Source organism: Cryptococcus neoformans, chromosome 5 (assembly GCF_000149245.1).
Source record: "Cryptococcus neoformans var. grubii H99 chromosome 5, complete sequence".
NCBI classification, from domain to species: domain Eukaryota; kingdom Fungi; phylum Basidiomycota; class Tremellomycetes; order Tremellales; family Cryptococcaceae; genus Cryptococcus; species Cryptococcus neoformans.
The window spans coordinates 1,617,493-1,636,842 of NC_026749.1; the positions used below are offsets into that span (position 1 = coordinate 1,617,493).

The 19,350-nt window shown below is 47.8% G+C and overlaps 6 protein-coding genes and 5 non-coding genes; 6 read left to right on the forward strand and 5 right to left on the reverse strand.

Annotated features, from left to right (window-relative positions):
- The first annotated feature begins 145 nt into the window (after window positions 1-145).
- CNAG_00923 (membrane protein) lies at window positions 146-4,899 on the forward strand. XM_012193730.1 has 17 exons: window positions 146-465; window positions 529-540; window positions 626-745; window positions 802-938; window positions 990-1,076; window positions 1,123-1,998; window positions 2,061-2,232; window positions 2,298-2,468; window positions 2,525-2,585; window positions 2,641-2,737; window positions 2,796-2,871; window positions 2,932-3,021; window positions 3,093-3,236; window positions 3,284-3,313; window positions 3,363-3,669; window positions 3,725-4,325; window positions 4,383-4,899. The coding sequence occupies exons 1-17, from the start codon at window positions 333-335 to the stop codon at window positions 4,509-4,511; spliced, it is 3,243 nt and encodes a 1,080-aa protein (XP_012049120.1). The 5' UTR covers window positions 146-332; the 3' UTR covers window positions 4,512-4,899.
- On the reverse strand, window positions 1,842-2,529 carry CNAG_12495. The gene is made up of 2 exons (XR_001045742.1): window positions 2,288-2,529; window positions 1,842-2,219 (listed from the first exon to the last, which is right to left on the reverse strand). It is a non-coding gene; the product is annotated as a hypothetical RNA (non-coding RNA).
- On the reverse strand, window positions 4,817-7,168 carry CNAG_00922 (hypothetical protein). XM_012193805.1 has 3 exons: window positions 6,676-7,168; window positions 6,466-6,611; window positions 4,817-6,406 (listed from the first exon to the last, which is right to left on the reverse strand). The coding sequence occupies exons 1-3, from the start codon at window positions 6,964-6,966 to the stop codon at window positions 4,909-4,911; spliced, it is 1,935 nt and encodes a 644-aa protein (XP_012049195.1). The 5' UTR covers window positions 6,967-7,168; the 3' UTR covers window positions 4,817-4,908.
- A 135-nt stretch (window positions 7,169-7,303) lies between these two features.
- Window positions 7,304-7,399, forward strand: CNAG_10059. The gene has a single exon. It is a non-coding gene; the product is annotated as a tRNA-Glu (tRNA).
- A 308-nt stretch (window positions 7,400-7,707) lies between these two features.
- CNAG_00921 (glutathione transferase) lies at window positions 7,708-8,992 on the forward strand. XM_012193804.1 has 6 exons: window positions 7,708-7,826; window positions 7,887-8,296; window positions 8,349-8,390; window positions 8,449-8,517; window positions 8,618-8,724; window positions 8,832-8,992. The coding sequence occupies exons 1-6, from the start codon at window positions 7,772-7,774 to the stop codon at window positions 8,896-8,898; spliced, it is 750 nt and encodes a 249-aa protein (XP_012049194.1). The 5' UTR covers window positions 7,708-7,771; the 3' UTR covers window positions 8,899-8,992.
- Window positions 8,881-10,840, reverse strand: CNAG_00920 (YjeF family protein). XM_012193731.1 has 5 exons: window positions 10,238-10,840; window positions 10,118-10,165; window positions 9,903-10,004; window positions 9,357-9,835; window positions 8,881-9,275 (listed from the first exon to the last, which is right to left on the reverse strand). Exons 1-5 carry the CDS (start codon window positions 10,274-10,276, stop codon window positions 9,194-9,196), a joined length of 750 nt encoding a protein of 249 aa, XP_012049121.1. The 5' UTR covers window positions 10,277-10,840; the 3' UTR covers window positions 8,881-9,193.
- On the forward strand, window positions 10,545-10,817 carry CNAG_12496. XR_001045743.1 has 1 exon: window positions 10,545-10,817. It is a non-coding gene; the product is annotated as a hypothetical RNA (non-coding RNA).
- A 109-nt stretch (window positions 10,841-10,949) lies between the features above and the next one.
- Window positions 10,950-14,410, reverse strand: CNAG_00919 (carboxypeptidase D). XM_012193803.1 has 9 exons: window positions 13,881-14,410; window positions 13,250-13,831; window positions 12,917-13,199; window positions 12,639-12,865; window positions 12,281-12,591; window positions 11,943-12,219; window positions 11,705-11,892; window positions 11,232-11,651; window positions 10,950-11,153 (listed from the first exon to the last, which is right to left on the reverse strand). The coding sequence occupies exons 2-8, from the start codon at window positions 13,485-13,487 to the stop codon at window positions 11,529-11,531; spliced, it is 1,647 nt and encodes a 548-aa protein (XP_012049193.1). The 5' UTR covers window positions 13,488-13,831; window positions 13,881-14,410; the 3' UTR covers window positions 10,950-11,153; window positions 11,232-11,528.
- Window positions 14,411-14,688: 278 nt separating this feature from the next.
- On the forward strand, window positions 14,689-16,159 carry CNAG_12497. Its single transcript, XR_001045744.1, has one exon. It is a non-coding gene; the product is annotated as a hypothetical RNA (non-coding RNA).
- A 250-nt stretch (window positions 16,160-16,409) lies between these two features.
- Window positions 16,410-16,505, reverse strand: CNAG_10060. Its single transcript has one exon. It is a non-coding gene; the product is annotated as a tRNA-Glu (tRNA).
- Window positions 16,506-16,644: 139 nt separating this feature from the next.
- Window positions 16,645-19,196, forward strand: CNAG_00917 (alkylbase DNA N-glycosylase). XM_012193802.1 has 3 exons: window positions 16,645-17,065; window positions 17,112-17,349; window positions 17,397-19,196. The coding sequence occupies exons 1-3, from the start codon at window positions 16,785-16,787 to the stop codon at window positions 19,107-19,109; spliced, it is 2,232 nt and encodes a 743-aa protein (XP_012049192.1). The 5' UTR covers window positions 16,645-16,784; the 3' UTR covers window positions 19,110-19,196.
- The last annotated feature ends 154 nt before the right edge of the window (window positions 19,197-19,350 follow it).

The window sequence follows — 19,350 nt, forward strand, 5'->3', positions numbered from 1 at the left end:
CTGCAATGGGAATGAGAAGGAGATGTGTTCAGGTTGGATTCTTACATAAACTTTATTAGATAATTAATTACGAGGAGGGCGCCAAAAGATAAAGCGGGAAAATATTAAAAATAGCAAATTTGAATTAGACATATATATGTTTTTGGGAGATTCACCCGCTGTTTGTTTACCGCCGGTTTTAATATTTGGTACAAAGATGGATTTGCGGGGCTCCTTGTTGGCGTCTCTCCATTGTCAATTCCGTCAGAGCCACTTTGTCCGCCGAATAATCATTTGTACTCTGTGCTTCATCAATAACCTATCCTAGTCTGCTGCATTACACAACAACCAAAATGGCGTCCATGGCAGCATGGCTGTTCTTCTTCCAAAACGGAGACGGCGATGGCGGGTGGCCGATCTTTGGAAAACCAGATGAAGATGGTGGTAATGGCACATTACCTCTGCCCCCAGGAAGTGGACCTACACGTGCGTCAATGAGGTAGTTCATATGACTGTCTGTAACTTGGGCTGATTTCAGTCGCCTTGTAGAGAAATTTAATGGTATGTGCCTGTAAAAGAGCCGCTCCCCCGATGCCACGCTGTCATCTACATTTAATGGCCACAGTCATTGATTAAATACTATTAGGCCCATGGTTCTCCACTCAGCTAGCATTGTCACTATCAATCGGCGTAACAAGCTTCTTAGTGTTCTGCTTTCTGAGAACTAGATGGGAAATGGTATATATGGGGAGAACGAAGCTCAAAGGTGTGACCGCATTAAGTTTATCTGCGACAAGAGCCGAGCGGTTAACCTATGAGTAGATTTCTCGCCTATATCTGCCCATGATTCAGACGCCCATTATACCCCCGGTACAAATAGGTTCTTTGGTTGGATTTTACCAACATTAAGGACGTCCGAATTCACCGTCCTTCAAACTGTCGGGTTGGATGCCGCTGTTGTAAGTCGCCGATGTATGGCCCTCACGAGACGAAAGCTTATATTAGGTTAGTTACTCCACTTCTACCGAATGTGCTTCAGCCTCTTCGGGGTGTCGGCTTTATTGGCCCTGGTTGTGCTTATACCACTCAATCTCTTTGTGAGTCCTACCATCGAGTCCGTATTGCAGCAGCTAACAAAAGCAGAGACACGGATCAACAGACTCTGGCGCTGAACAACCAGGTAGCAACGATACTCTGACATGGAACGGGACATCGTCGTTCTCTCCTCAACAGCTGTTCAATACCACATCTCCTCATACCAGGAGTAACCTGTACGACCTTCTTCTTGACCCTACTACGTCGTCTACCATTCATCTCATATTCACGTACCTCTTCACTTTCCTCTCCCTCTCATTCTTCCACAAGAACTTCCACAGTTTCGTCCAATCTCGCCAAGCATTCGGATTACAGCTCATCCACTCTATTTCAGCCCGAACAGTCCTCGTCTCTAAGCTTCCCACCCACTTGCGCGGCGATCGCGCCTTAGCCGAGTATTTCGAGGCATGTAATTTCTCCGTGGAAAGTGTCAACATCTGCCGCGATGTGGAGCCGCTCAAACGGGAACTGGAAAAGAGAACATGGGCTCTGACAAAAATGGAAGAGGCATGGGCTGAATGGATGGGCAACCCTGCGAAGAAAGGATCAGGCTATGACCCACATATCTACTCCGGCAAGAGCACCCCCCAAGGACAACATGGAGGCGCCAGAGAAGGCATGTTGGTAGATGTAGACAATAGTGAAACCAATGATACGGCCTCTCTACTATCTACATCTCCCCAAACGTACGGTAGCTCTGAAGACACTGAGGCCAATTCCCATCCTCACGCTCACATCCATATCCAAACCACTCGACCGCGACCTACCTTCCGACCCCGTTGGTTTGGAACCAAAGTCGACGCGATTGAGCATTGGGAGAAGAAGTTCAAGGCTGCTGATGAAGAAGTCAAAGAGATGAGGAAAACCGGGAGGTTTGGTGCTACGCATGCCGCCTTTGTGACGTTTGAAGATGCCCGCGATGCTGTAAGTTGGTCATCAGTCTCTCCAATTTATTCAAATCATAAGTGACTCATGGCGAGCTGTAGCAAGTTGCATGTCAAGTAACGCATTACCCTCATCATTCCCAGGCAGTCACTACACCGGCTCCCGAACCTCGCGATATCGTATGGCAGCACGTCTCAATGAGCATTAGAGAGTCCCAAATCCGTGACTTCATCGTCATGGGCATAATGGGCGTCTTGATCCTTACTTGGATTGGTAAGTCCCATAAGCAACTGGATCATGACTAGATTGCTGTACGAGCTGTACTTACGACAATACAGTGCCGGTATCTTCCTTGGCAACATTGATGTCCTATGAGGAGATTAAGAAGATCATGCCTTGGCTCGCCAGGCTCATCAATTCTTCACCACGGCTAGCTGCGATCGTCCAGAACTCGTTGCCATCATTGGCTTTAATCACTTTCAACGGATTGTTGCCTTTTTTGCTGGAGTGTAAGTTGGAACTCTGTCTTTGTGGACACATTTCTAATGAAAGTGACCTGGTGCAGGGTTAAGCTATATGCAGGCATTCAAAAGCAGGAGTGCGACAGAGTACTCTTTAATGAAGAAGTATGTCAACCTCACCTCGTGACGTAGTTACATGACTGACAACGGATCGATCTAGATATCACCTCTTCCTCCTTATTTCCGTCCTTCTCATCTTCCTGTTAACTTCTACCTACTGGGCATTGGTCAGAGACCTCGTTGATACCCCTATGAAGGTAAGCCTAACCCTTCTAGAGTACGGATAAAATGGTTCAGACTGAGCTATGACCGTAGATCCCCGAGAAACTCGCTCGGGCATTGCAAGGATCGAATGTCAGAAACTTCATGGTCTCATATGTCATGCTTCAGGGTAAGCGCTTTCAAGACTGTCAAGACTTGAATGCAATGCTGATGGCTTTTCTCCTCTTAGCTCTTGGTTTAATGCCCCTCCAGCTTCTTAATCTTGGCCCTCTGTTCTCCCTCGCTTTTGCCAGGGCATTCTGGACGAAGACTCCACGAGGTTCGTATCCTCACTATCGTCTTTGTCTAATCAATCAGTGAATCAAAACTTATGCTACATTGCACTTACAGACTATGCGGAAGCTAATGCACCGCCCATGCTGAATTATGGCTGGGTGTACCCGCAAGCCTTATTGGTGTTCACTATTACTTTGGTGTACAGTGTAATGAGTCCCCTGATATTGATTTTCGGGGCTATTTACTTTGCTATGGCATGTAAGTATTGAGACGTCCGACAGATGCGGATTACTGATTGCGCGCAGATTTGGTATTCAAATACAAACTTCTCTTCAGTGAGTATATATCGCAGAAAATTAAAATCGGCCATTAACAGTGTTATAGTCTACTTCAAGCCTTACGAATCGAACGGTGAAGCGTGGAGGATCACTTTTGCTCGAACTCTATGGGCCCTCATCATATTCCAGCTCTTCATGACCGGCCTCTTCTCTCTTCGAACATACTTCTGGGCATCTGCGATCATGATTCCCCTCATCTTGTATACCTTGTGGAAAAGCTGGATGATGTGGCGAGATTTCGGCCCGTTAAGCGAGTATCTTGCCATTAGCAGTATATGTGAGGTTCAGAGAGGTGAAGGGGTTCATGGAATTCTAGGCGTGGACAGTGGCGGGGCTGTCAGTCGAAGTCAGAGGTGAATACCTTCTTTCCTGAGGATGCGCATGGCTATTTACAGCTGACCACCGTAGCATGATTAACCACCGCCGTTACGCTATGAACGACGAAACACTCTATGTAGCCCCTTCCGATTCCCGAACAGACTACTCCCAACCACCCATGAATAACTTCTACTACAGTGTTCTCAACACTGGCCGACGGCGATACGCTCACCCAGCTTTAGACGGAAGCTTGCCTACCCCCTGGTTGCCAGCCATAAGTAAAGAGGATGGGGAAGGCCATAAAGGAAGGGGTACCAAAGCGGTCGTGCTTAGTTTGAGAAGGAAAGTGGTGAAGCGTCTCAGAGGGCATAGAAGGGATGAAGGTATCAGCGGGAATGGAGAGGCAAGTATGGAAGGGAGTCACGAGACGCTGGCGATACCTGAAAGCTGGACACGGGGGGGATCAGATACAGCACGTCCATCGGGAACTTCACCTTCGCATGCCCAACAAGAGTCATACCCTTCCTCTAGCCTTTCCGCCAACCCATGGGGTGATCCTTCACCCGCCTCATCCCTTCCAAATACCCGTAGCACACCAACACTGAAGAAATCTCCTTACAGGGCTGGTACGGGACCCATAGCATTGCCGGAGGAAGGTAACGTCTGGGAGGACGATGAACCAGAGTCTCCTGTAAGTGTCCTTCTCAATATCGTATCCTTACAGCACATGTCATTAAACAAACCGTAGTCCACATATTTCCACAACCGAGGACGAGGAAGGGCGTCCAGCAACATTGATCAAAGTGCGATCGGAGCGAGTGAAGTTGGTCAAGGCAGCAGTGCACCTGTACCACCCGGAGTTGGTGGAGCCCTCTAGATGTGATCTGAATGTGAATAAACTGCACCTTCATTGACTTTTTTATAACATGTAGCTTTCTACCTTTGCTTGCTTGCACCGACTTCTCCCTCCATCGCGTCGGGAAAGGATAAGTCCACAACCGTTTACAATGTCTGATAGAACATCAAGGTTGCCACCCGCAAGTAATTTCAATTGATGCAAGCTTTCCAACTTGACTGTCAAGCTTTTGTAGCCTTTATGCAATCGTTGTTTGTTCATTACAGGACAAGCCGGCAATTACCATTGCCATTCGAATTGGCTACAGCAAGACTTCTGACCATTATCACAGTACCAAATTCCCCTTCTAGCGCTTCGGCTCTTCATTTATGAGAAGGGACTATGCATATGCCAACGATTATGATTTGTCGCCAACCCTTTAGTTTGTGCTACTACTCCCATCCTGAAGCTCGTGCTCCAAAATCTGATTCAAACTCTCCATATCCCACTCTGAAAGCTTCTTCCTCTTCACAACCTCAATCTCCTCGTCTTCCTTGTTCCCTTTGACATCTCCAAAGAACATCTTTGCCAATTTATCATGCTCTTCACTCCCTGCCAGCACGAGACTAACCACTTTCTGCGTTTCCCCCTCTTCAATGGAGGCATCAACCACCGCATCAGTACCCAACCTCCCCAACCGCCCTGTAACAGTATCATAAAACCTCATCCTATCCCCTACCCCCTTATTCTTTCTCTGCGCTTGCGACAACCCTTGTATATCCAGTCCACCCAACATATACACTGTCTGCAGCTGAGGCAGATGTAAACCTGGTACAGACGATCTCGCCGCAAGCAAAATGGGAGGTGCCACACCTTCCGCCACGGGCGGGATACCGACCCTCAGCACTTCCGGCGTGAGGAGCGAAGTAGACACGCCAAGTGAAGCCAACGCCTCGCCAAGTTGATCGAGGGACGTACCCTCCGGAGGGAGGGCGAGCGAGTATTTCCCCGGGGGAGGAGGGGATGTAGCGTGAAGGAGAGCCAGGGTTTCGAGGATATACCTTTGCGATGAGGATGAGGAGGAAGCGGGTTGATATTTTGGTTGAGGAGTGAAGCCTGTAAGGTCTGAAGTAGGGGTTAGAGGTGCAAAATCGCCCGTTTCATGGTCTACTAGAATGACATGATGTTCCGGTTCTTTTTGCTCTTGCCCTTTCCTCCCCCTTTTTCCTTTGGCTGATTTACCCAGCTGTGGGCCGTCATTAGGAGATACACCGATCGCCTGTAACAACCTCTCTCTAATCAATCTTTTATTGTCCGATGCCGATGGTGAGAAATCCAGATCCACAACCCTATTACCTCTCCGTACCCACCCACGGGTCTTGACAAACCTCTTAAACTCCCTACCCATCGTTGCACTCGTCCAAACCGTGTTGATCCCATTCCGTCTCTTCGCAAAATCTAACGTTCCGTCACGGGTGATCTTGATCCCCAAAAGCTGGGTTATGGCATGGACGATCGGTGGGGGATGACGGATCAGAGGGTGTCGGTAGAGATCCCGGGAAGTTGCGTGTCGAGAGGGGAGGGATCCAACCATAGTGTCTGGTTCGTCCAGGAAAATGTGAGTGAGCTGGGGTGTGTCGAGGTTGAATTGCACGGCAATCTTGGCGGTGGAGATAACGATTGGCGTATCGGGTAATGCCCATGCGGGGGACTTTTCGCCTTTTGCCAATAACGTCTTGGGACTGAGCAAGGAGAACAGAGGCGGGGAAGAGGATGATGAGGAGTATGGTGAAAGCGTTTGCAGGTGAGAGAAGATTTGATGGGCAAGGTGGGGAGTTGGGACGAGGATCATGACTTTTGGACTATTACCTTTCCTTATACCCTGCGGTGATGGACGCAGGGCGAGTTCCAAAGCAGCTATTGCTAAAGCTAGTGTCCTAAATGATTGCGTTAGTGCATATCCACATCGTCTTCCTATTACAGTATCAAGACCTACTTGCCGCGCCCCATCGCATCTCTCAGATAGACTTCATTCCCCGAAAACACCGCCAAAAGGAAGAGCCGCTGTGCCGGGGTAGGTTCCTGTACATGGGGAAAACCCTTCGCAAGTTGTTTCAGTATAGGAAGGGATACACCCAGTCCCTATATCCTTGGTCAGCTCTACAGTTTGTCTTAGTAATTACAGAAGACGAGAGAAAGCACTCACGGTCCATGAGGATAGTTGCGGTGTTAGGACATTCTCGGGGAGCTTCTCTCCTTGACTGGCTTCCTCCTGGGCAACTTTTGGCTCTATCGTTGTGTTTACGATGGAAGCTTCTGTCGTATAATTCCGTAATGATGGGACAATCTGCGCACTATGTGCATGATCGATTTTCCGAGATGTCGAAAGGTTGAAGACAAGAAGTCGGGAAACAGCGAGCGCTGGTGTTACAGTTCTCCCTATTTGGGGGGCGCAGCGAGGTGCAGCACGCAGAGTATTGGATGTCCTTCCCAGCATCTAATGCGAAATACTGGAGGGGTAACGCTATTACGAGCAACAAGGAAATAGTAAAAAGGCAGAATATGTATATTGCAAAGTCAAAATCAGCGCCGACGGACTTCCTGTTTTTCATCATCGTTCCGTCGTCTGTCTTTAGTCTCCCAACAGGGTCGGCCGGCAGCCAGTCCTTGTAAAGCTTAGCTCTCGATATGCCCACCTGCCAAATATACTTTGATGCATTCCCATAGGTAACCAACGTGTAGGGGTTAAAATGCAACTAATGATAGCTATGTTATAGAGTTATACAAACTTGCCCTTAACAGTAAATCTTCATTCAGTTGCCCTTAACAGTAAATCTTCATTAGTATAACGGTTAGTATAACCGCTTCTCATTATCTGGATCTTCCAGTTCTGTTCGCGGTAGACCAGGGTTCAACTCCCTGATGGAGAATTACTTTTTGTCCTTGCAAGAAAGCTATAATGTTTTATCCTTGAAGCGAAGTGAATTAGCTTATTCTTATTAAGATCTCATCATTTCTCATTCAGACAAGAGCGAGACGAACAAATTTTTCGCTGTTTTTCAAACTCGCGGTGTCAGAAAATGGAGGCTGCGGGAGAGGAGATGACAGCCTACTCCGCTTTCTTCTGGAGAAATGATGATGTCATCATGAGATGCTCCACTTGTGATTGTGACGCAGTCGCCCGTCGGCCCGTTGTTACTGCTGTCGCCGAGTAGTTCGCGATGGCGGGGTCGCATCGCTTGCATCGTGTTTCAATCCATTTCCTACGTTACCTTGTCTCATCCCATTATATCCCACACACAATGCCTCACCAAATCATTCTCCACCACCTCAACAACTCCCGCTCAGACAGGATCTGTACGTCCATTTCCCTTCTTTCCGTCCCGCTACTCCTTGCGTAAGGCTAACAGCATCTAGTCTGGACCCTCGAGGAACTCAACCTCCCATACGACGTTCAAGTCCACTTCCGTCTCCCTACCCGCTCAGCTCCTCCTTCCCTTCATAAAGTATCCCCTCTTGGCCGCGCCCCAGCCTTGATTCTTGACGGCAGGCTCCTCACCGAATCAGCATATATCATTCACACTCTCCTCTCTCTTCCCGAGGTCCAGCAAGCCGCTCAAAAGGGAGAGATTGATGTTCAGGTAGAGAACACTAATGACGATGTGTTTTGGAGCCATTTCGCAGAAGCGAGTATGATGAACCTCTTACAGGGGATGGCGACTGTTGGTGCGACATCCCAAGGGTGGTTGTCGGGGAAAGTACCTGGATTGCCAGAGTTGTCAGAGGATGAGAAGAAGGGGATCCAAAAGTACTCTTCTTGGGTCCAAGTGAGTCAAGTTTCAGAGCTTTTGATATTCTGGGCTGACTTATATCGTGTAGGATGGGTACTTCCGACCTAACATTCAGTCTCCTATCGACTTTGTACGTCCACTTACACCCCAGGCTTTCATCAATGTGCCACTAACTTTTCTTTCCATAGGCAGAAAATTTCCTCGCAAAGCAAGATGCTCCATTCTTCTCCGGTACCTCCAAGCCAGGAGAGGGCGATGTAAGTCCCTACCACTTTCCATAACATGCAATGATTACGACCCGTCCAACATCAAACAAATGAACCAATAAATAGATTGAGCTGACAACCATTAACCTAGTTCATGATGTTCTTCGCCATCAACTCCCTCCTCGGCGGGTCGCGAGCTGATATGGGGTTCAAGGTCGGTCCCAACTTGAAGAAATGGTACGACATTGTACTTTCTAGGTAAGTCTCAGCTCTTTAGACCCACTACAGCATTCTACCATTCTGCGTTCCATCCCTTTGTCCAAGAGCTCTGCTAACGAGTTTTCAATCTTTTTATTATGATGTAGGCCGGCGGGGAAGAAGGCTTTGGAAAGGTTGAAGCAGGAGGAAGAAAGTGCCAAGGCGAAGATCTAAACTCGAATTCAATAGATGCTATGAAAAGATATCATGTAACGGAGGAATATGGGCTTCAAATTAATGTAACGGAAAATGGACCTTCATCCCATCGCCTCTCATTTACACGCCGTCCATCTCAAGAAGTCAACTTCTCAAAACATACAATTTGCTCACCCTTAAGCGTCAAGCTTGTCAGAAATTTGATTTATTGTTTATTTCTTCATCCATTATTTCTCAATTATCTGTACAACTTCACGTGTCACCTCCCTCCACATACTCACTTGCAATAGATCTACAACTTCGAGCCCCCGATTCAGTGGTTACGAGGAAGCTCGACAACTTGATCGATGCCTTCGTAAGGCGGAATATTAAGCTCATGCTTCTTGGCCAGCTCGCTACCATACCCATTAGCCCATTTAACCCTTTTTCATTTCGAGAAGAAATACGAAAATGAAAAGAAAAACGGAAGGACTTACTCTGGAACAAACCTGCCTCCAAGCCAATGCTGCCCTTTGAACGTCTTGACCCCCTCTTTCGGGGCCGTCAAACTAACAAGAACCTCTGGCTCAAACGTCTCTATCGTCTCCTTTTCCCCTTTATCATCCTCCTCCGTCCAAAGTGGCTGAGGGCCATCCGTCACCGACCATCCCGAGGGAATATCCACCGAAACAATCGGGATCTTTTTGGATACACCTGTGATCGCTTTCAACACTTGATCAAACGGCTTCCTCAATGGCGGCTGGAAGGAGAATCCAAAAATGGCGTCGAGAATGACGTCGGATTTAGCGAGCTCCGTTTGGAAGGCGTCAACGTCTTTGAGGATTGGGATATTGAGGTTTTCGCACTGTTTGACGAGACGTTGGAGAAAATCTTTGGAAGAGGGTTTAGGGAGGTAGACGGTTGGGATATATGAGAAATGGCGCAAATGTCGAGCCGCTACGAGACCGTCCCCACCCTACATCAAATTAATTTGATCAGCCAAAAACAAAGTTTCGACGCAAAGAACAAAATGGCACGCGTACCTGGTTACCAGGTCCGCAAGCAACCATCACACGCTTATGGTTCGTAGGCGGATAACTCTTTGCCAAAGCCTGGGCACATGAGAGACCAGCAAGTTCCATCAACTGCAACGAGGTGTCAGACACATTTACGACCCATTCTCGGCGTATCGTTCAGAACCTCAATTCATTTGCCCAATCAAAAGAGATGGAGAGGTAAGGAGTGATGAGGCACTTACCTGATCAAGGGAAAAGGCCCCAGAAGCTGACATGAGCTCCACATCGATCTAGGTATCCCAAACGTTAAGGTCAGCGGGAGGGTTTGTACAGCTAATGACCACAATGATGAGTAGACGTGCCTGCTGAGCGAGTTTCTGACTAATGTATCTGATAGCCATCTTGTATATGTGTATTCTTGTTAGTAGCTGAAGGAAAATCAAGACATAAGACCGAACAAATCCACGACAGCAGTAGTCACGTAGCGCTGGTGGTGGAAACGACGAACACAAGTGGAGGCCAGCAGCCTGGACGTCATTCGGGGTTTTTTGTTACGTAATGTAGGAATTCCATGAACCTCCACTTCCGTGAATCATCGGTTCCCCTGGCTCGTCCGCTCCTCACCCCCACGCACTTCCGTTAAAAATCCTCTCTTCTGCCGATGTCGTTGTTCCTGTCTCATTTCTGGTTATCAAGCGCGGCAGCGATGATGATGGGTGGACAGTTGATTATACAAGTAGTCACTATTAAATTACTGTTACTGGTGGGTACTGAACTTTCATCCTACTACATCTTCAGTCACGCATGCAGCATTCGATAGTGTAGCGGTACCACTGTTCAAGTAGAGGCCGGAAAGCACCTGAAGCTACAATAGTTTCGTTGTCCTCAGTCGTTTGTATTCAATTGAACTAGAAGCTCCGAATGTAGTCGATTGACTGGTAGACTTGAGAGTTTGAGAAGACTAAGCAGTGGGGCTATGCATTTATCTATTCTAAAAGCTACGCCTTTTATATGTTTCTCAGCTCTACGAGCTGAGTCATCTTTCTCACACTTTCCCTGCACCCTCCGCTCGGACCACTCTCTTCCCTAACGCCTCCTCGCACAGTCCTCCTCTTCCTCTCGCCTTCTTCCTTCTCCCTCTCTCTCCTCCGCACCCCAAAACTACTTCTTCGTCTTTCTCTCGTCATTCTCTCTGTCTTCCTCCTACCCTCGTTCCTTCGTATCCTTAGAGATAGTAGATGATTACGGATGATGTGCAGTGCCCGGCACGCAATTTTGCTGTATTTTCGTAGAAATGCATATTTACTGTTAGTGCATTTTTACTGTTACTGCATTACTATCATTATCAAAGCTTACTGAAGATTTTTACCAGCTGGATGAGAAGCCGATGATGCGTAAGTTGATATTATGCTGAGAACTACCGCGAGGACTTTGCGGTATGCCACATGACAGACGGAAGAGACATGCATCGACGGTTACAACAACGCCACATAACAAGAAACAAAAGCGTTCGCCATACCCAGTCGAGGATAAAACTATTAGCATATTTGTCTTTGATTCCATCCCAACAGTAATTTTCCAAAACTTCAAAGATGAACTGCACTGCAGCTTGATGGACTAATCCGTCAAAAACGAGATGGAAAAAAGAGATCCTTAGAGTCTGTCCACATAACCAAGGAGCCACTGCAGGTGCCTATAAGAAGATCGCGGTTGGTAACGAGGCTGCATGTGGCCTGATTGATAAGTTTGAGCCCACATAAGTCCTCGCTCGTAGTGCTAGACTGATGTGTCAGTATTTTGTTGTATCGGAGCATATATTGGGGACTCACTTGAATACCCATCACACCCTGAGCACCGGGGTATCCATGGTAGCCATTGCTCTCAAAGATAGATGACCATTGGGTGTCGACTATATCGATAAAGATATCTTCCGAGGGGGGTGACTGAAACCCAAGGTGTCCATTCCAAGTCATATTTTGAATAGCAAGTAGTGTGCCATTGGTGATAATAACCATATCTGGAACGAAATTTAGAAGTGTTTAAGGTTTGTTGAACAGTAAAACTTACCAAAGTCACCATTACTGATCAAGACCCTATTCGTAGCCTCGATAACTTGAGGCAAGACCTTTTGAATAGGATCCGCTGACAAGTCTCCCCTACCTTGGGGTCCTTGTTCTTCGCCTCCAACAAAGACCGGCCTGGTAGCACAAAGAGTCCAGTCAATATGTTCGGGAGCGTGAATAGCGGCTTTAACATCGGATCTGTTGAAGTAGATGCCACCAGGGGCATAGCTGAACTGAGTAGGCATACCTAGGACATCCCACAGGAGCGGACACATGAGGTTCTGTGTACGAATACAATTAGTGACAAGACCCGAAAGGCAATCATCAGTTATTCCAGCTCACAATTTCATAAATGTCGAAACAAGGGTTGATCCGGAAAGCCTCTTTAATGACCCAATCGAAGATGGCACATGTGACGTTGTCGATATCATAGTAGTCGAAAAAGAGAGGGGGCTGGTTTTCAGTCGGAGGAAACTTGAGATACCTTTCGATATAATCTTTGTAGCCGCAGGTCTCATGAAGTTCTTTGAACTCAGCCATAGTGGTTTTATTAAAGTTGAAAAGGTTGGCATTGGCTTCAACGAAAGGATAGGTAGTGATTTGTTCTTGCACAAAGACAGATTCACCGATAGCAGGGTCGTACACAAGGGCCCCTGTTTGATTCAATACAATGTTATGCTGGAAATGCATTACCACTTACCAGAAAGATCATAATACGTTTTGTTTTGCGCGTCCAACATTGCGGCGCCGATATAAGGTACATAGCGACCTGCATATGATTCTCCAGTGACGTAAATTTTATAGTTTTTGATTCCAAAGAGATCCTGGAAGTTCTTGAACCATTTGATAAAGTCCTGGGCAATCTCTTCTTCGGTGGTAGCCTTAGGCGTACCGATTGAAAACCCAGTACCAATAGGTTGCTCTACCCTACACCACAAATAAGGTTCGCATTGAACTGAGTTGGTGAAAAAGACTCACCAGAGCATGTTAGTTAAATTTACCCATGAGTAGTGATTGATAACAGGCGCATACGTTCCAGCTTGCCAAGTCCATAAGCCGTTCTCTTGGAACCAACCCTCTAGAGAACTACATCCGGGACCACCGTTGAGCCAAATTGTAATATCATCGGAGGCTTCTCCCAATTTCGGCTGGAAAACAAAAAAGAGGCCTTCGGACTGGTTGTGGTAATCGATAGGTATGAGGCCGCTGTAGATCTCACCAAGGTCGAATGGGACATCAGGAAGTGATTTGATGAGGAATTCTGAAATAGACTATAAGGACTTGATAATCAATAGAGAAGGAGCTACATACCGGAAGTTTTGTTGTTGTAAAACCTCCATTTTGGATGCCTCTCCTTGGGTGTACGGCATTGCTCCACTTTCGACGCGTCATTATTCGACGCGTTGTTAGCGAGAGCCTCTATTTTAGCCTCCTTTGCGGCAAGAGCGGCAGGTCCTCGGCCACGCAGACCGTGGGGTTCTCTGGCGGCTTCGATGACTGATCCCAAAGCGAAAGCCAGCAAGACGGCGCTTACTACTTTGGAGCACATGAAAGATCTTTGTAGCGTAGATACTAGGATCCAGGGCTGAGCGTCAAGTTAAGAGATGACGCCCACAATACGTTGACTAAAAGTGAACGACAAGAGAACGGTGGGGAAATTGAGGATGATCGACAGGTTACTATTTATACGCCCTAATCTCACATCTCGGAGGGTCTTCCATTGCTTTGCTGCCAGAGATGGGCTATGTGCAATATGTGGCAAATGCATTTAGTCCACGTTTATTGTCCATTGTTTATTGTTGGTGGAAGTTGATCGGAAAGAGTGCCAGATCTGTCATGCGCACGAAGGGTGCCATTAATGTTGGTTGCGGCCTTGTGTACTGGGTTCAGGCGCTGATTGGCGGTCAGAAAGCAGGTGGAATGGATGTGCAAGGGTCCTCACTGCATTATACAACGACCCTGCTTTGTACCCAACGATGAGCCAAGCCTCCTCGACCAAATTCGTCCATCCCCTAGATCTGGCCCGCGCCTAAAATATCAAGTTCTTGCTCGTCTCTGGCAAAAGCCGGAGTCGGTCGTGGGACATCTGCCCACAACACTAATCATTCTATCTGCTGCTCTTATACCATCCTTTCGATAGCAACGCAACAAAGCATCGTATGCAAATAGAAAGATGATCGCAGGTCGCTGCACGGAAAAAGTGAGTCCCTGTTGTCAACAGGATCTTATCACAAATTTAATCCCCAAATCCATTTCAAATTTACTTATTAATGTTTTTCTGTAGTATTTTTTTTTTAGATCGGTTTCTCAGGGATTGTTCGTTTGTCGGGTTTTGCCAAGCATAATACTAGTACCTAAACATCTTTCTGGGTCCTCAGTTATATTGCAGCTTCGATACTTACGTATACCACTGAGTCGGCTGGTGGGAGGACCACGCGTTCAATGGCTGCCATGCATGCATGCTTAAAATATCTGTGCTTGAAATCAGCTGAAGAAGGTAAGACAAATGCGTGGTGCTGGTTGTAGGCAGGTGTACTTCCTCAACTACTATTTTATAAGGGCGGGATGACCGCCCATATTTGCTGGGGACTTCTGTCCAAACGGTCCTCAACAAAGTGGCAAAAATGCTTTAGCGTGGCAAAAGTCGCATCGGGCAAAAGTCGCTACTTCTGCCGATATCACTAATAGTAGTGCTCTAATATAGAGCTCTGGGTGAGTCACAAATTACACGCTGTTTAACAGCGATCGGCGGGCAAGTTGTTCGACAAAATTCACTCCGCGTCTCGGCTGCCAACCTCGCCCTCCTTCTTCAGATCCCCAAGAGAGCAATTATCCCTGCACTTAGCCATGGAACCAACAGTTTCTCGTCTTTGGGCCTATTTATCTCATCATGACTGGCCGGAAGCGTCGAATTTGCCCAGGCAGCGGAGCCAACGGAATGTCCAAGGAGGACCAAGCCCTTAGGAAGATCAAGAAGAAGAGACTTGAGGCTGCAGCCAGGGTACTGACAAAAAGCCGAAGCATAGCCAATACCACCCCGAAGCCCTCAATAAACTTCGCAACAAGCGCCCTACAGGGCGGGCCGGCCATTCTTTCAAACCTCCTTACTAATCCTCCTGGTCATCAGGCAATCCCAGCTCTCACCCCCGACATATTCTAGGAAATGATTAGCGATAATATGAATCTCTACACACGGCGCTTGGTATATCTGGCTGGACTCCGCCACCTCATGGAAGTAGCTTATAAGAGCGACAAGTTCTGCAAATTTCCCAATGAAATGAGTCGTGGCATTGTCAGCAACACCCTACCAGACAAAGAAGAAGTGTTCCTAGCCTCAAAGCTCGTCCCTCTTCACAGGCTGGATGGCTCTGTACGCCTCATCGCAGTCGGCGACCTCATCTATCGACCATGTGCAAAGGCCATGCTCAAAGCCACCTTCAAATTGGAATTTCTCCTACCCTTCCAGATAGGAATGATGTCGCCAGGCGGCGTTGAGCTAACTGTCAGGGAATTAGGCGAGCAATCGAGGGTACATTGGACCGCCACCACATACACCTTTCCTATCTAGACACATCGAATGCCTTTAACTGCATTGGCAGGGGAGAAGTGGCAACTGCAGTAGCTAGTCACGCCCCCAGACTCTATCAGGCATGTATATGGCCCTGCAGCAACTCATCGGCGCTGGTCTGCAATGGGCATGCATTAGCCTCCTCCCAAGGGTTCGCCAGGGAGACTCCTTCGGTTTTCTCTCCTTCTGCTTAGACTTACCCCCATGCTAACCGAGCTTGCTGCATCTAGCGTAGCCTTGCTTGGACCAGTACCATAATTATGATTCTTAGGCCCTATCTTGCCTACACTCTTTCGATCATCTCGGATCTCACCGTCAAATAACTGCATACCTTGACGACGTCTTCATCCTCTCGTCCGACAACACAGCGCTCGGGGAAATTAAGGCCTTTCTAGCCTCCAAGAGCCACGTGCTCAAATTCAACGAGGACAAATGTTCAATCCAGAGCCTAAGAGACATAAGGGAGAACCGATTCAAACCGCTGGGTACAATGATCGAAAGCACGGTGAAGCGCTGAACCTTCTTGCAATGTCAATAAAGAAATCACGAAAATCTTCAAACACAGCAGGATTCTCGGGTTCCTTATATAGGTTTCGTTCTTAAAAAAAAAGGAAAACCCATAGATAGTAAACTTGAAATGAATTATGGTTATTTCGCAGTAATATCACGCACGATACCATCATTTCAACGCATGCCGCTGGCTGCAGATGCGCCGTAAAACGTTTCATGGATGAACATGAACTTTTGAGCATCAGCAGGAACCTACAATGAAAAGAACTCATCCAGTAGTCATGTAAAACCACAGCGAGTTGGTTGATTGTTGTTACGTTTTGTAATGGCGACGACGGACGGAGCAAAAAGTGGCAAGGCCAGACGTATAACGTCTATTCCAAAAAAAAATATTTCTCCATCAGGGAGTTGAACCCTGGTCTACCGCGAACAGAACTGGAAGTTCCAGCCACTGAGAAGCGGTTATACTAACCGTTATACTAATGAAGAGTTTTAGTCAAAAGGATTTCTAAAAGATATATTACAAATTTGCTGTCATATAATCATGCAATGACCGTGGGAATGACAATGGTTTATAATCAATTTCCTCAGAAGGTATTAACGGATTCAGGTACTTTGTAATAAACGATTTGAACGGCACACGTGCATTACAACTGCTTACTACCGTAGAGTACTCCACCACAACCAACCACATTCCCTCACTCCTGTAATTTCGCTGGTAACATTCTTCAACTCCTCCTTCTTCTCATAACCTCTTCCACTCTTACAATGCCGCCGTCAACCCATCCTCAAGCTCGCTCCAAGCCTCTTCTCAACATGGACTCCGACCCGGCGTCATGGCTGAACTTCTCTCTTCCTCCACGCGCAAGATCAGGCGCAGGAGTCCCCGGCTCTGGCGTCCCTGGTCCACCACGCAGGAGCAGAAAAGGTGGCGAGGGCTGGCGAGGTGGAGCGTTGAGTAGGGAAAAGTACCTCAATGCTTCATTTAAGTTTGTCCTGAAACCGAGCGAGGCGTTGTCGTATGGAGCGCATTTCGCTGATCCAGATATGTAAGTTGCCACTTGGCTGTGGGACGTAGGCTCACGCGTGGAATAGATCGCTACACTGGCCCAACATACTGCAGATACTTGTCCCGACTTTCAGCGCGCTGTCAGTAGCTCAAGGGTATGTATCCGAGCCACATGCTGAAAATGGTTATAAATCACATGATTTGGAGGAGATGGGCGAGGAAGCAGCAGAGCGGCGGCGGCGGATGGAGGAAGAGAAGCGGGGGAGGATGTGTCCTATTTGCTTGGGCAAACCAGTGGCAGGGAGGATGACGAAGTGTGGTCATGTAAGTATTGTTTATTCGTAGAAAGGGGTTACGCTGACATCGATCAGATCTTCTGTTTTCCCTGTATTCTACACTACATCCAACTCTCTGACATTCCGAAATCTGCGAAATGCCCGATATGTGGAGATATGGTCCAGTCAAATGCGCTCAAGAGTGTAAAGTATCTCGACGCAGAGGCGATGTTAGAGTCATCCACGCATGCCGCCAATGACGCTTTCGAGGCTTCACTCGAAGAAGCCAAAAGGCTCGATTCGGGTGATCGTCATGACAAACGACATCGACTTCATATGCGCTTGATCCAACGTCCCCAGATGACTACGCTTGCTTTGCCTTCCTCTTCCACTTGGCCTTCCGATGCTGTACCCCCGCATACCGCACCGTGGTATTTCTTGCCCGATATCATCACTTACAGCCGGTACATGCTGGCAACACCTGAGTATATGGGCAAGGAACTAGAAAGGGAGATGACGGAGTTGAGGAGAGAGTGGGAGCTGCTAAGAGGGGATGAACTGGGAAGGGTGTTTGTCAAGGCTGCGATGGACAAGGTTGAGCGGCAGATGAACAAGGTGAAAGAAGAACTTGAGACGGAGTTGGTTAGAAGATCTGAGAGAAAGGGGAGAGAGGCGTGGGGTTCGGCGGTCGGCGGGGATAAGAAAGAGAAAGAGCAGCAGAGAGAGAGGGAAAGGAAAGAGCAAGAACGGATTGAGCGAGAGAAACAGCAAGACATCGGACCGGTACCTGTGGAATTTCTTGCAAACCAACGAACCGCATTTGATAACTCTGCCAATATAAATATCCCTCCAAATTTACCTGTCGAACCGAATCCGATGCCACCCTTGCCTCGAGATAAGAAATCTCGTCGCCGACTTAACCCTGCTCCACCTCCTCAATCTGTCCCTCCCGCTCCGTCATATTACTTTTATCAATCCTCCCTTGGCGCAAATGTGTTCTTACATCCACTCGACATCCGTATGTTGCTCGCCCACTATGGTTCATACAATCTCTTTCCCTCCAGCATGACCTTTGAAACAACAGGCTATGATCCTGGGACGATTAACGACGATCTCCGTAAACGATGCAAATACCTCTCTCATCTCCCTCTCGGCTCCGAAGTCGTCTTTGTTGAAACAAACCTGGCCGACCTTGTCTCCTCTACCATCCTGGCCCAATTCGAGCAACCTCTCAAAGCGCGTAGACAAAAACGCAGAGACAAGGTGCGAAAGGAAGATCGGGCAAAACAAAAATGGGAAAAGGCCGAACGGTCAAAAACAGTAGAGGAGCTACAGAGCGTCAGGAGCGTACCGAGCGCGTTTGTGCGCGGTGGGTTGGAAGAGGATAGAGAGTTGGAGTTGGCGTTGGCAAGGTCGGCGGTGGAGTTTGAGCAGAATTTCCCGGTGGCTTACCCCCAACCTGGGATGGCGTCTTCGCCACCTCGATCGGGGGCTTGGGATCAGACCCCAATCCAAACCCAGAGCCAGAGTCAGCAAGACCAACAGAGGAGTTTTGCAACAGCCCTTCATCAGAGGTATGACCCTTCCCTCTCGAGGTCGAGGAGAGAAGTCGATCCCGAGGTGGATGCGCTGTGGCAGCAATTTGAGTCGATGGATGTGCATCTGGATCCGGGTGTTGGTGCGGATCCTGGCGTGCGTACCGAAACAGGTGCTGGTGCAGGTGTGAGAGAGAGTGAGAGAGGGGGTGGGAGAAAGAAGAAAGAAAAAGGGAAGAAGCTGATCTTGGGTGGGGGTGGACGTCGGGCGTGAAGGATAGGTCATAAGTCATAAAGTATAGTCATTAGATAAATCATATATCATCAATCTGTTGTTAAGCATTTTTTAGCTGCCTCTATCTTCTCTATCGCAAGATTTTTCCACAGCTGCAGCTGATTGCCGCACCTCCTTATTATCGTGATATAGTGATTGTGATTACGTAATGACAATGGGCCGGCGTCGCGGATGCTGTTCCGTTGTTGGTTGCTGGAAACAAGAAACCGTTCCTACGTTT

Coding starts and splice junctions, on each gene's coding strand:
- CNAG_00923 (XM_012193730.1), top strand. CDS start 333: ATGGCGTCCATGGCAGCATGGCTGTTCTTCTTCCAAAACGGAGACGGC. Junction 2,469..2,524: donor GTTGCCTTTTTTGCTGGAGT/GTAAGTTGGAAC, acceptor GACCTGGTGCAG/GGTTAAGCTATATGCAGGCA. Junction 4,326..4,382: donor ACGATGAACCAGAGTCTCCT/GTAAGTGTCCTT, acceptor AACAAACCGTAG/TCCACATATTTCCACAACCG.
- CNAG_00922 (XM_012193805.1), bottom strand. CDS start 6,966: ATGCTGGGAAGGACATCCAATACTCTGCGTGCTGCACCTCGCTGCGCC. Junction 6,612..6,675: donor CGCAACTATCCTCATGGACC/GTGAGTGCTTTC, acceptor CCAAGGATATAG/GGACTGGGTGTATCCCTTCC. Junction 6,407..6,465: donor GATGCGATGGGGCGCGGCAA/GTAGGTCTTGAT, acceptor GCAATCATTTAG/GACACTAGCTTTAGCAATAG.
- CNAG_00921 (XM_012193804.1), top strand. CDS start 7,772: ATGCCTCACCAAATCATTCTCCACCACCTCAACAACTCCCGCTCAGAC. Junction 8,297..8,348: donor AGTACTCTTCTTGGGTCCAA/GTGAGTCAAGTT, acceptor TATATCGTGTAG/GATGGGTACTTCCGACCTAA. Junction 8,518..8,617: donor CCAAGCCAGGAGAGGGCGAT/GTAAGTCCCTAC, acceptor CCATTAACCTAG/TTCATGATGTTCTTCGCCAT.
- CNAG_00920 (XM_012193731.1), bottom strand. CDS start 10,276: ATGGCTATCAGATACATTAGTCAGAAACTCGCTCAGCAG. Junction 10,005..10,117: donor GGGCCTTTTCCCTTGATCAG/GTAAGTGCCTCA, acceptor ACCTCGTTGCAG/TTGATGGAACTTGCTGGTCT. Junction 9,276..9,356: donor GGAGGCAGGTTTGTTCCAGA/GTAAGTCCTTCC, acceptor TGGGTATGGTAG/CGAGCTGGCCAAGAAGCATG.
- CNAG_00919 (XM_012193803.1), bottom strand. CDS start 13,487: ATGTGCTCCAAAGTAGTAAGCGCCGTCTTGCTGGCTTTCGCTTTGGGA. Junction 12,220..12,280: donor GTTTCGACATTTATGAAATT/GTGAGCTGGAAT, acceptor ATTCGTACACAG/AACCTCATGTGTCCGCTCCT. Junction 11,652..11,704: donor AGGGTGTGATGGGTATTCAA/GTGAGTCCCCAA, acceptor ACATCAGTCTAG/CACTACGAGCGAGGACTTAT.
- CNAG_00917 (XM_012193802.1), top strand. CDS start 16,785: ATGCCGCCGTCAACCCATCCTCAAGCTCGCTCCAAGCCTCTTCTCAAC. Junction 17,066..17,111: donor CATTTCGCTGATCCAGATAT/GTAAGTTGCCAC, acceptor CGCGTGGAATAG/ATCGCTACACTGGCCCAACA. Junction 17,350..17,396: donor GGATGACGAAGTGTGGTCAT/GTAAGTATTGTT, acceptor GACATCGATCAG/ATCTTCTGTTTTCCCTGTAT.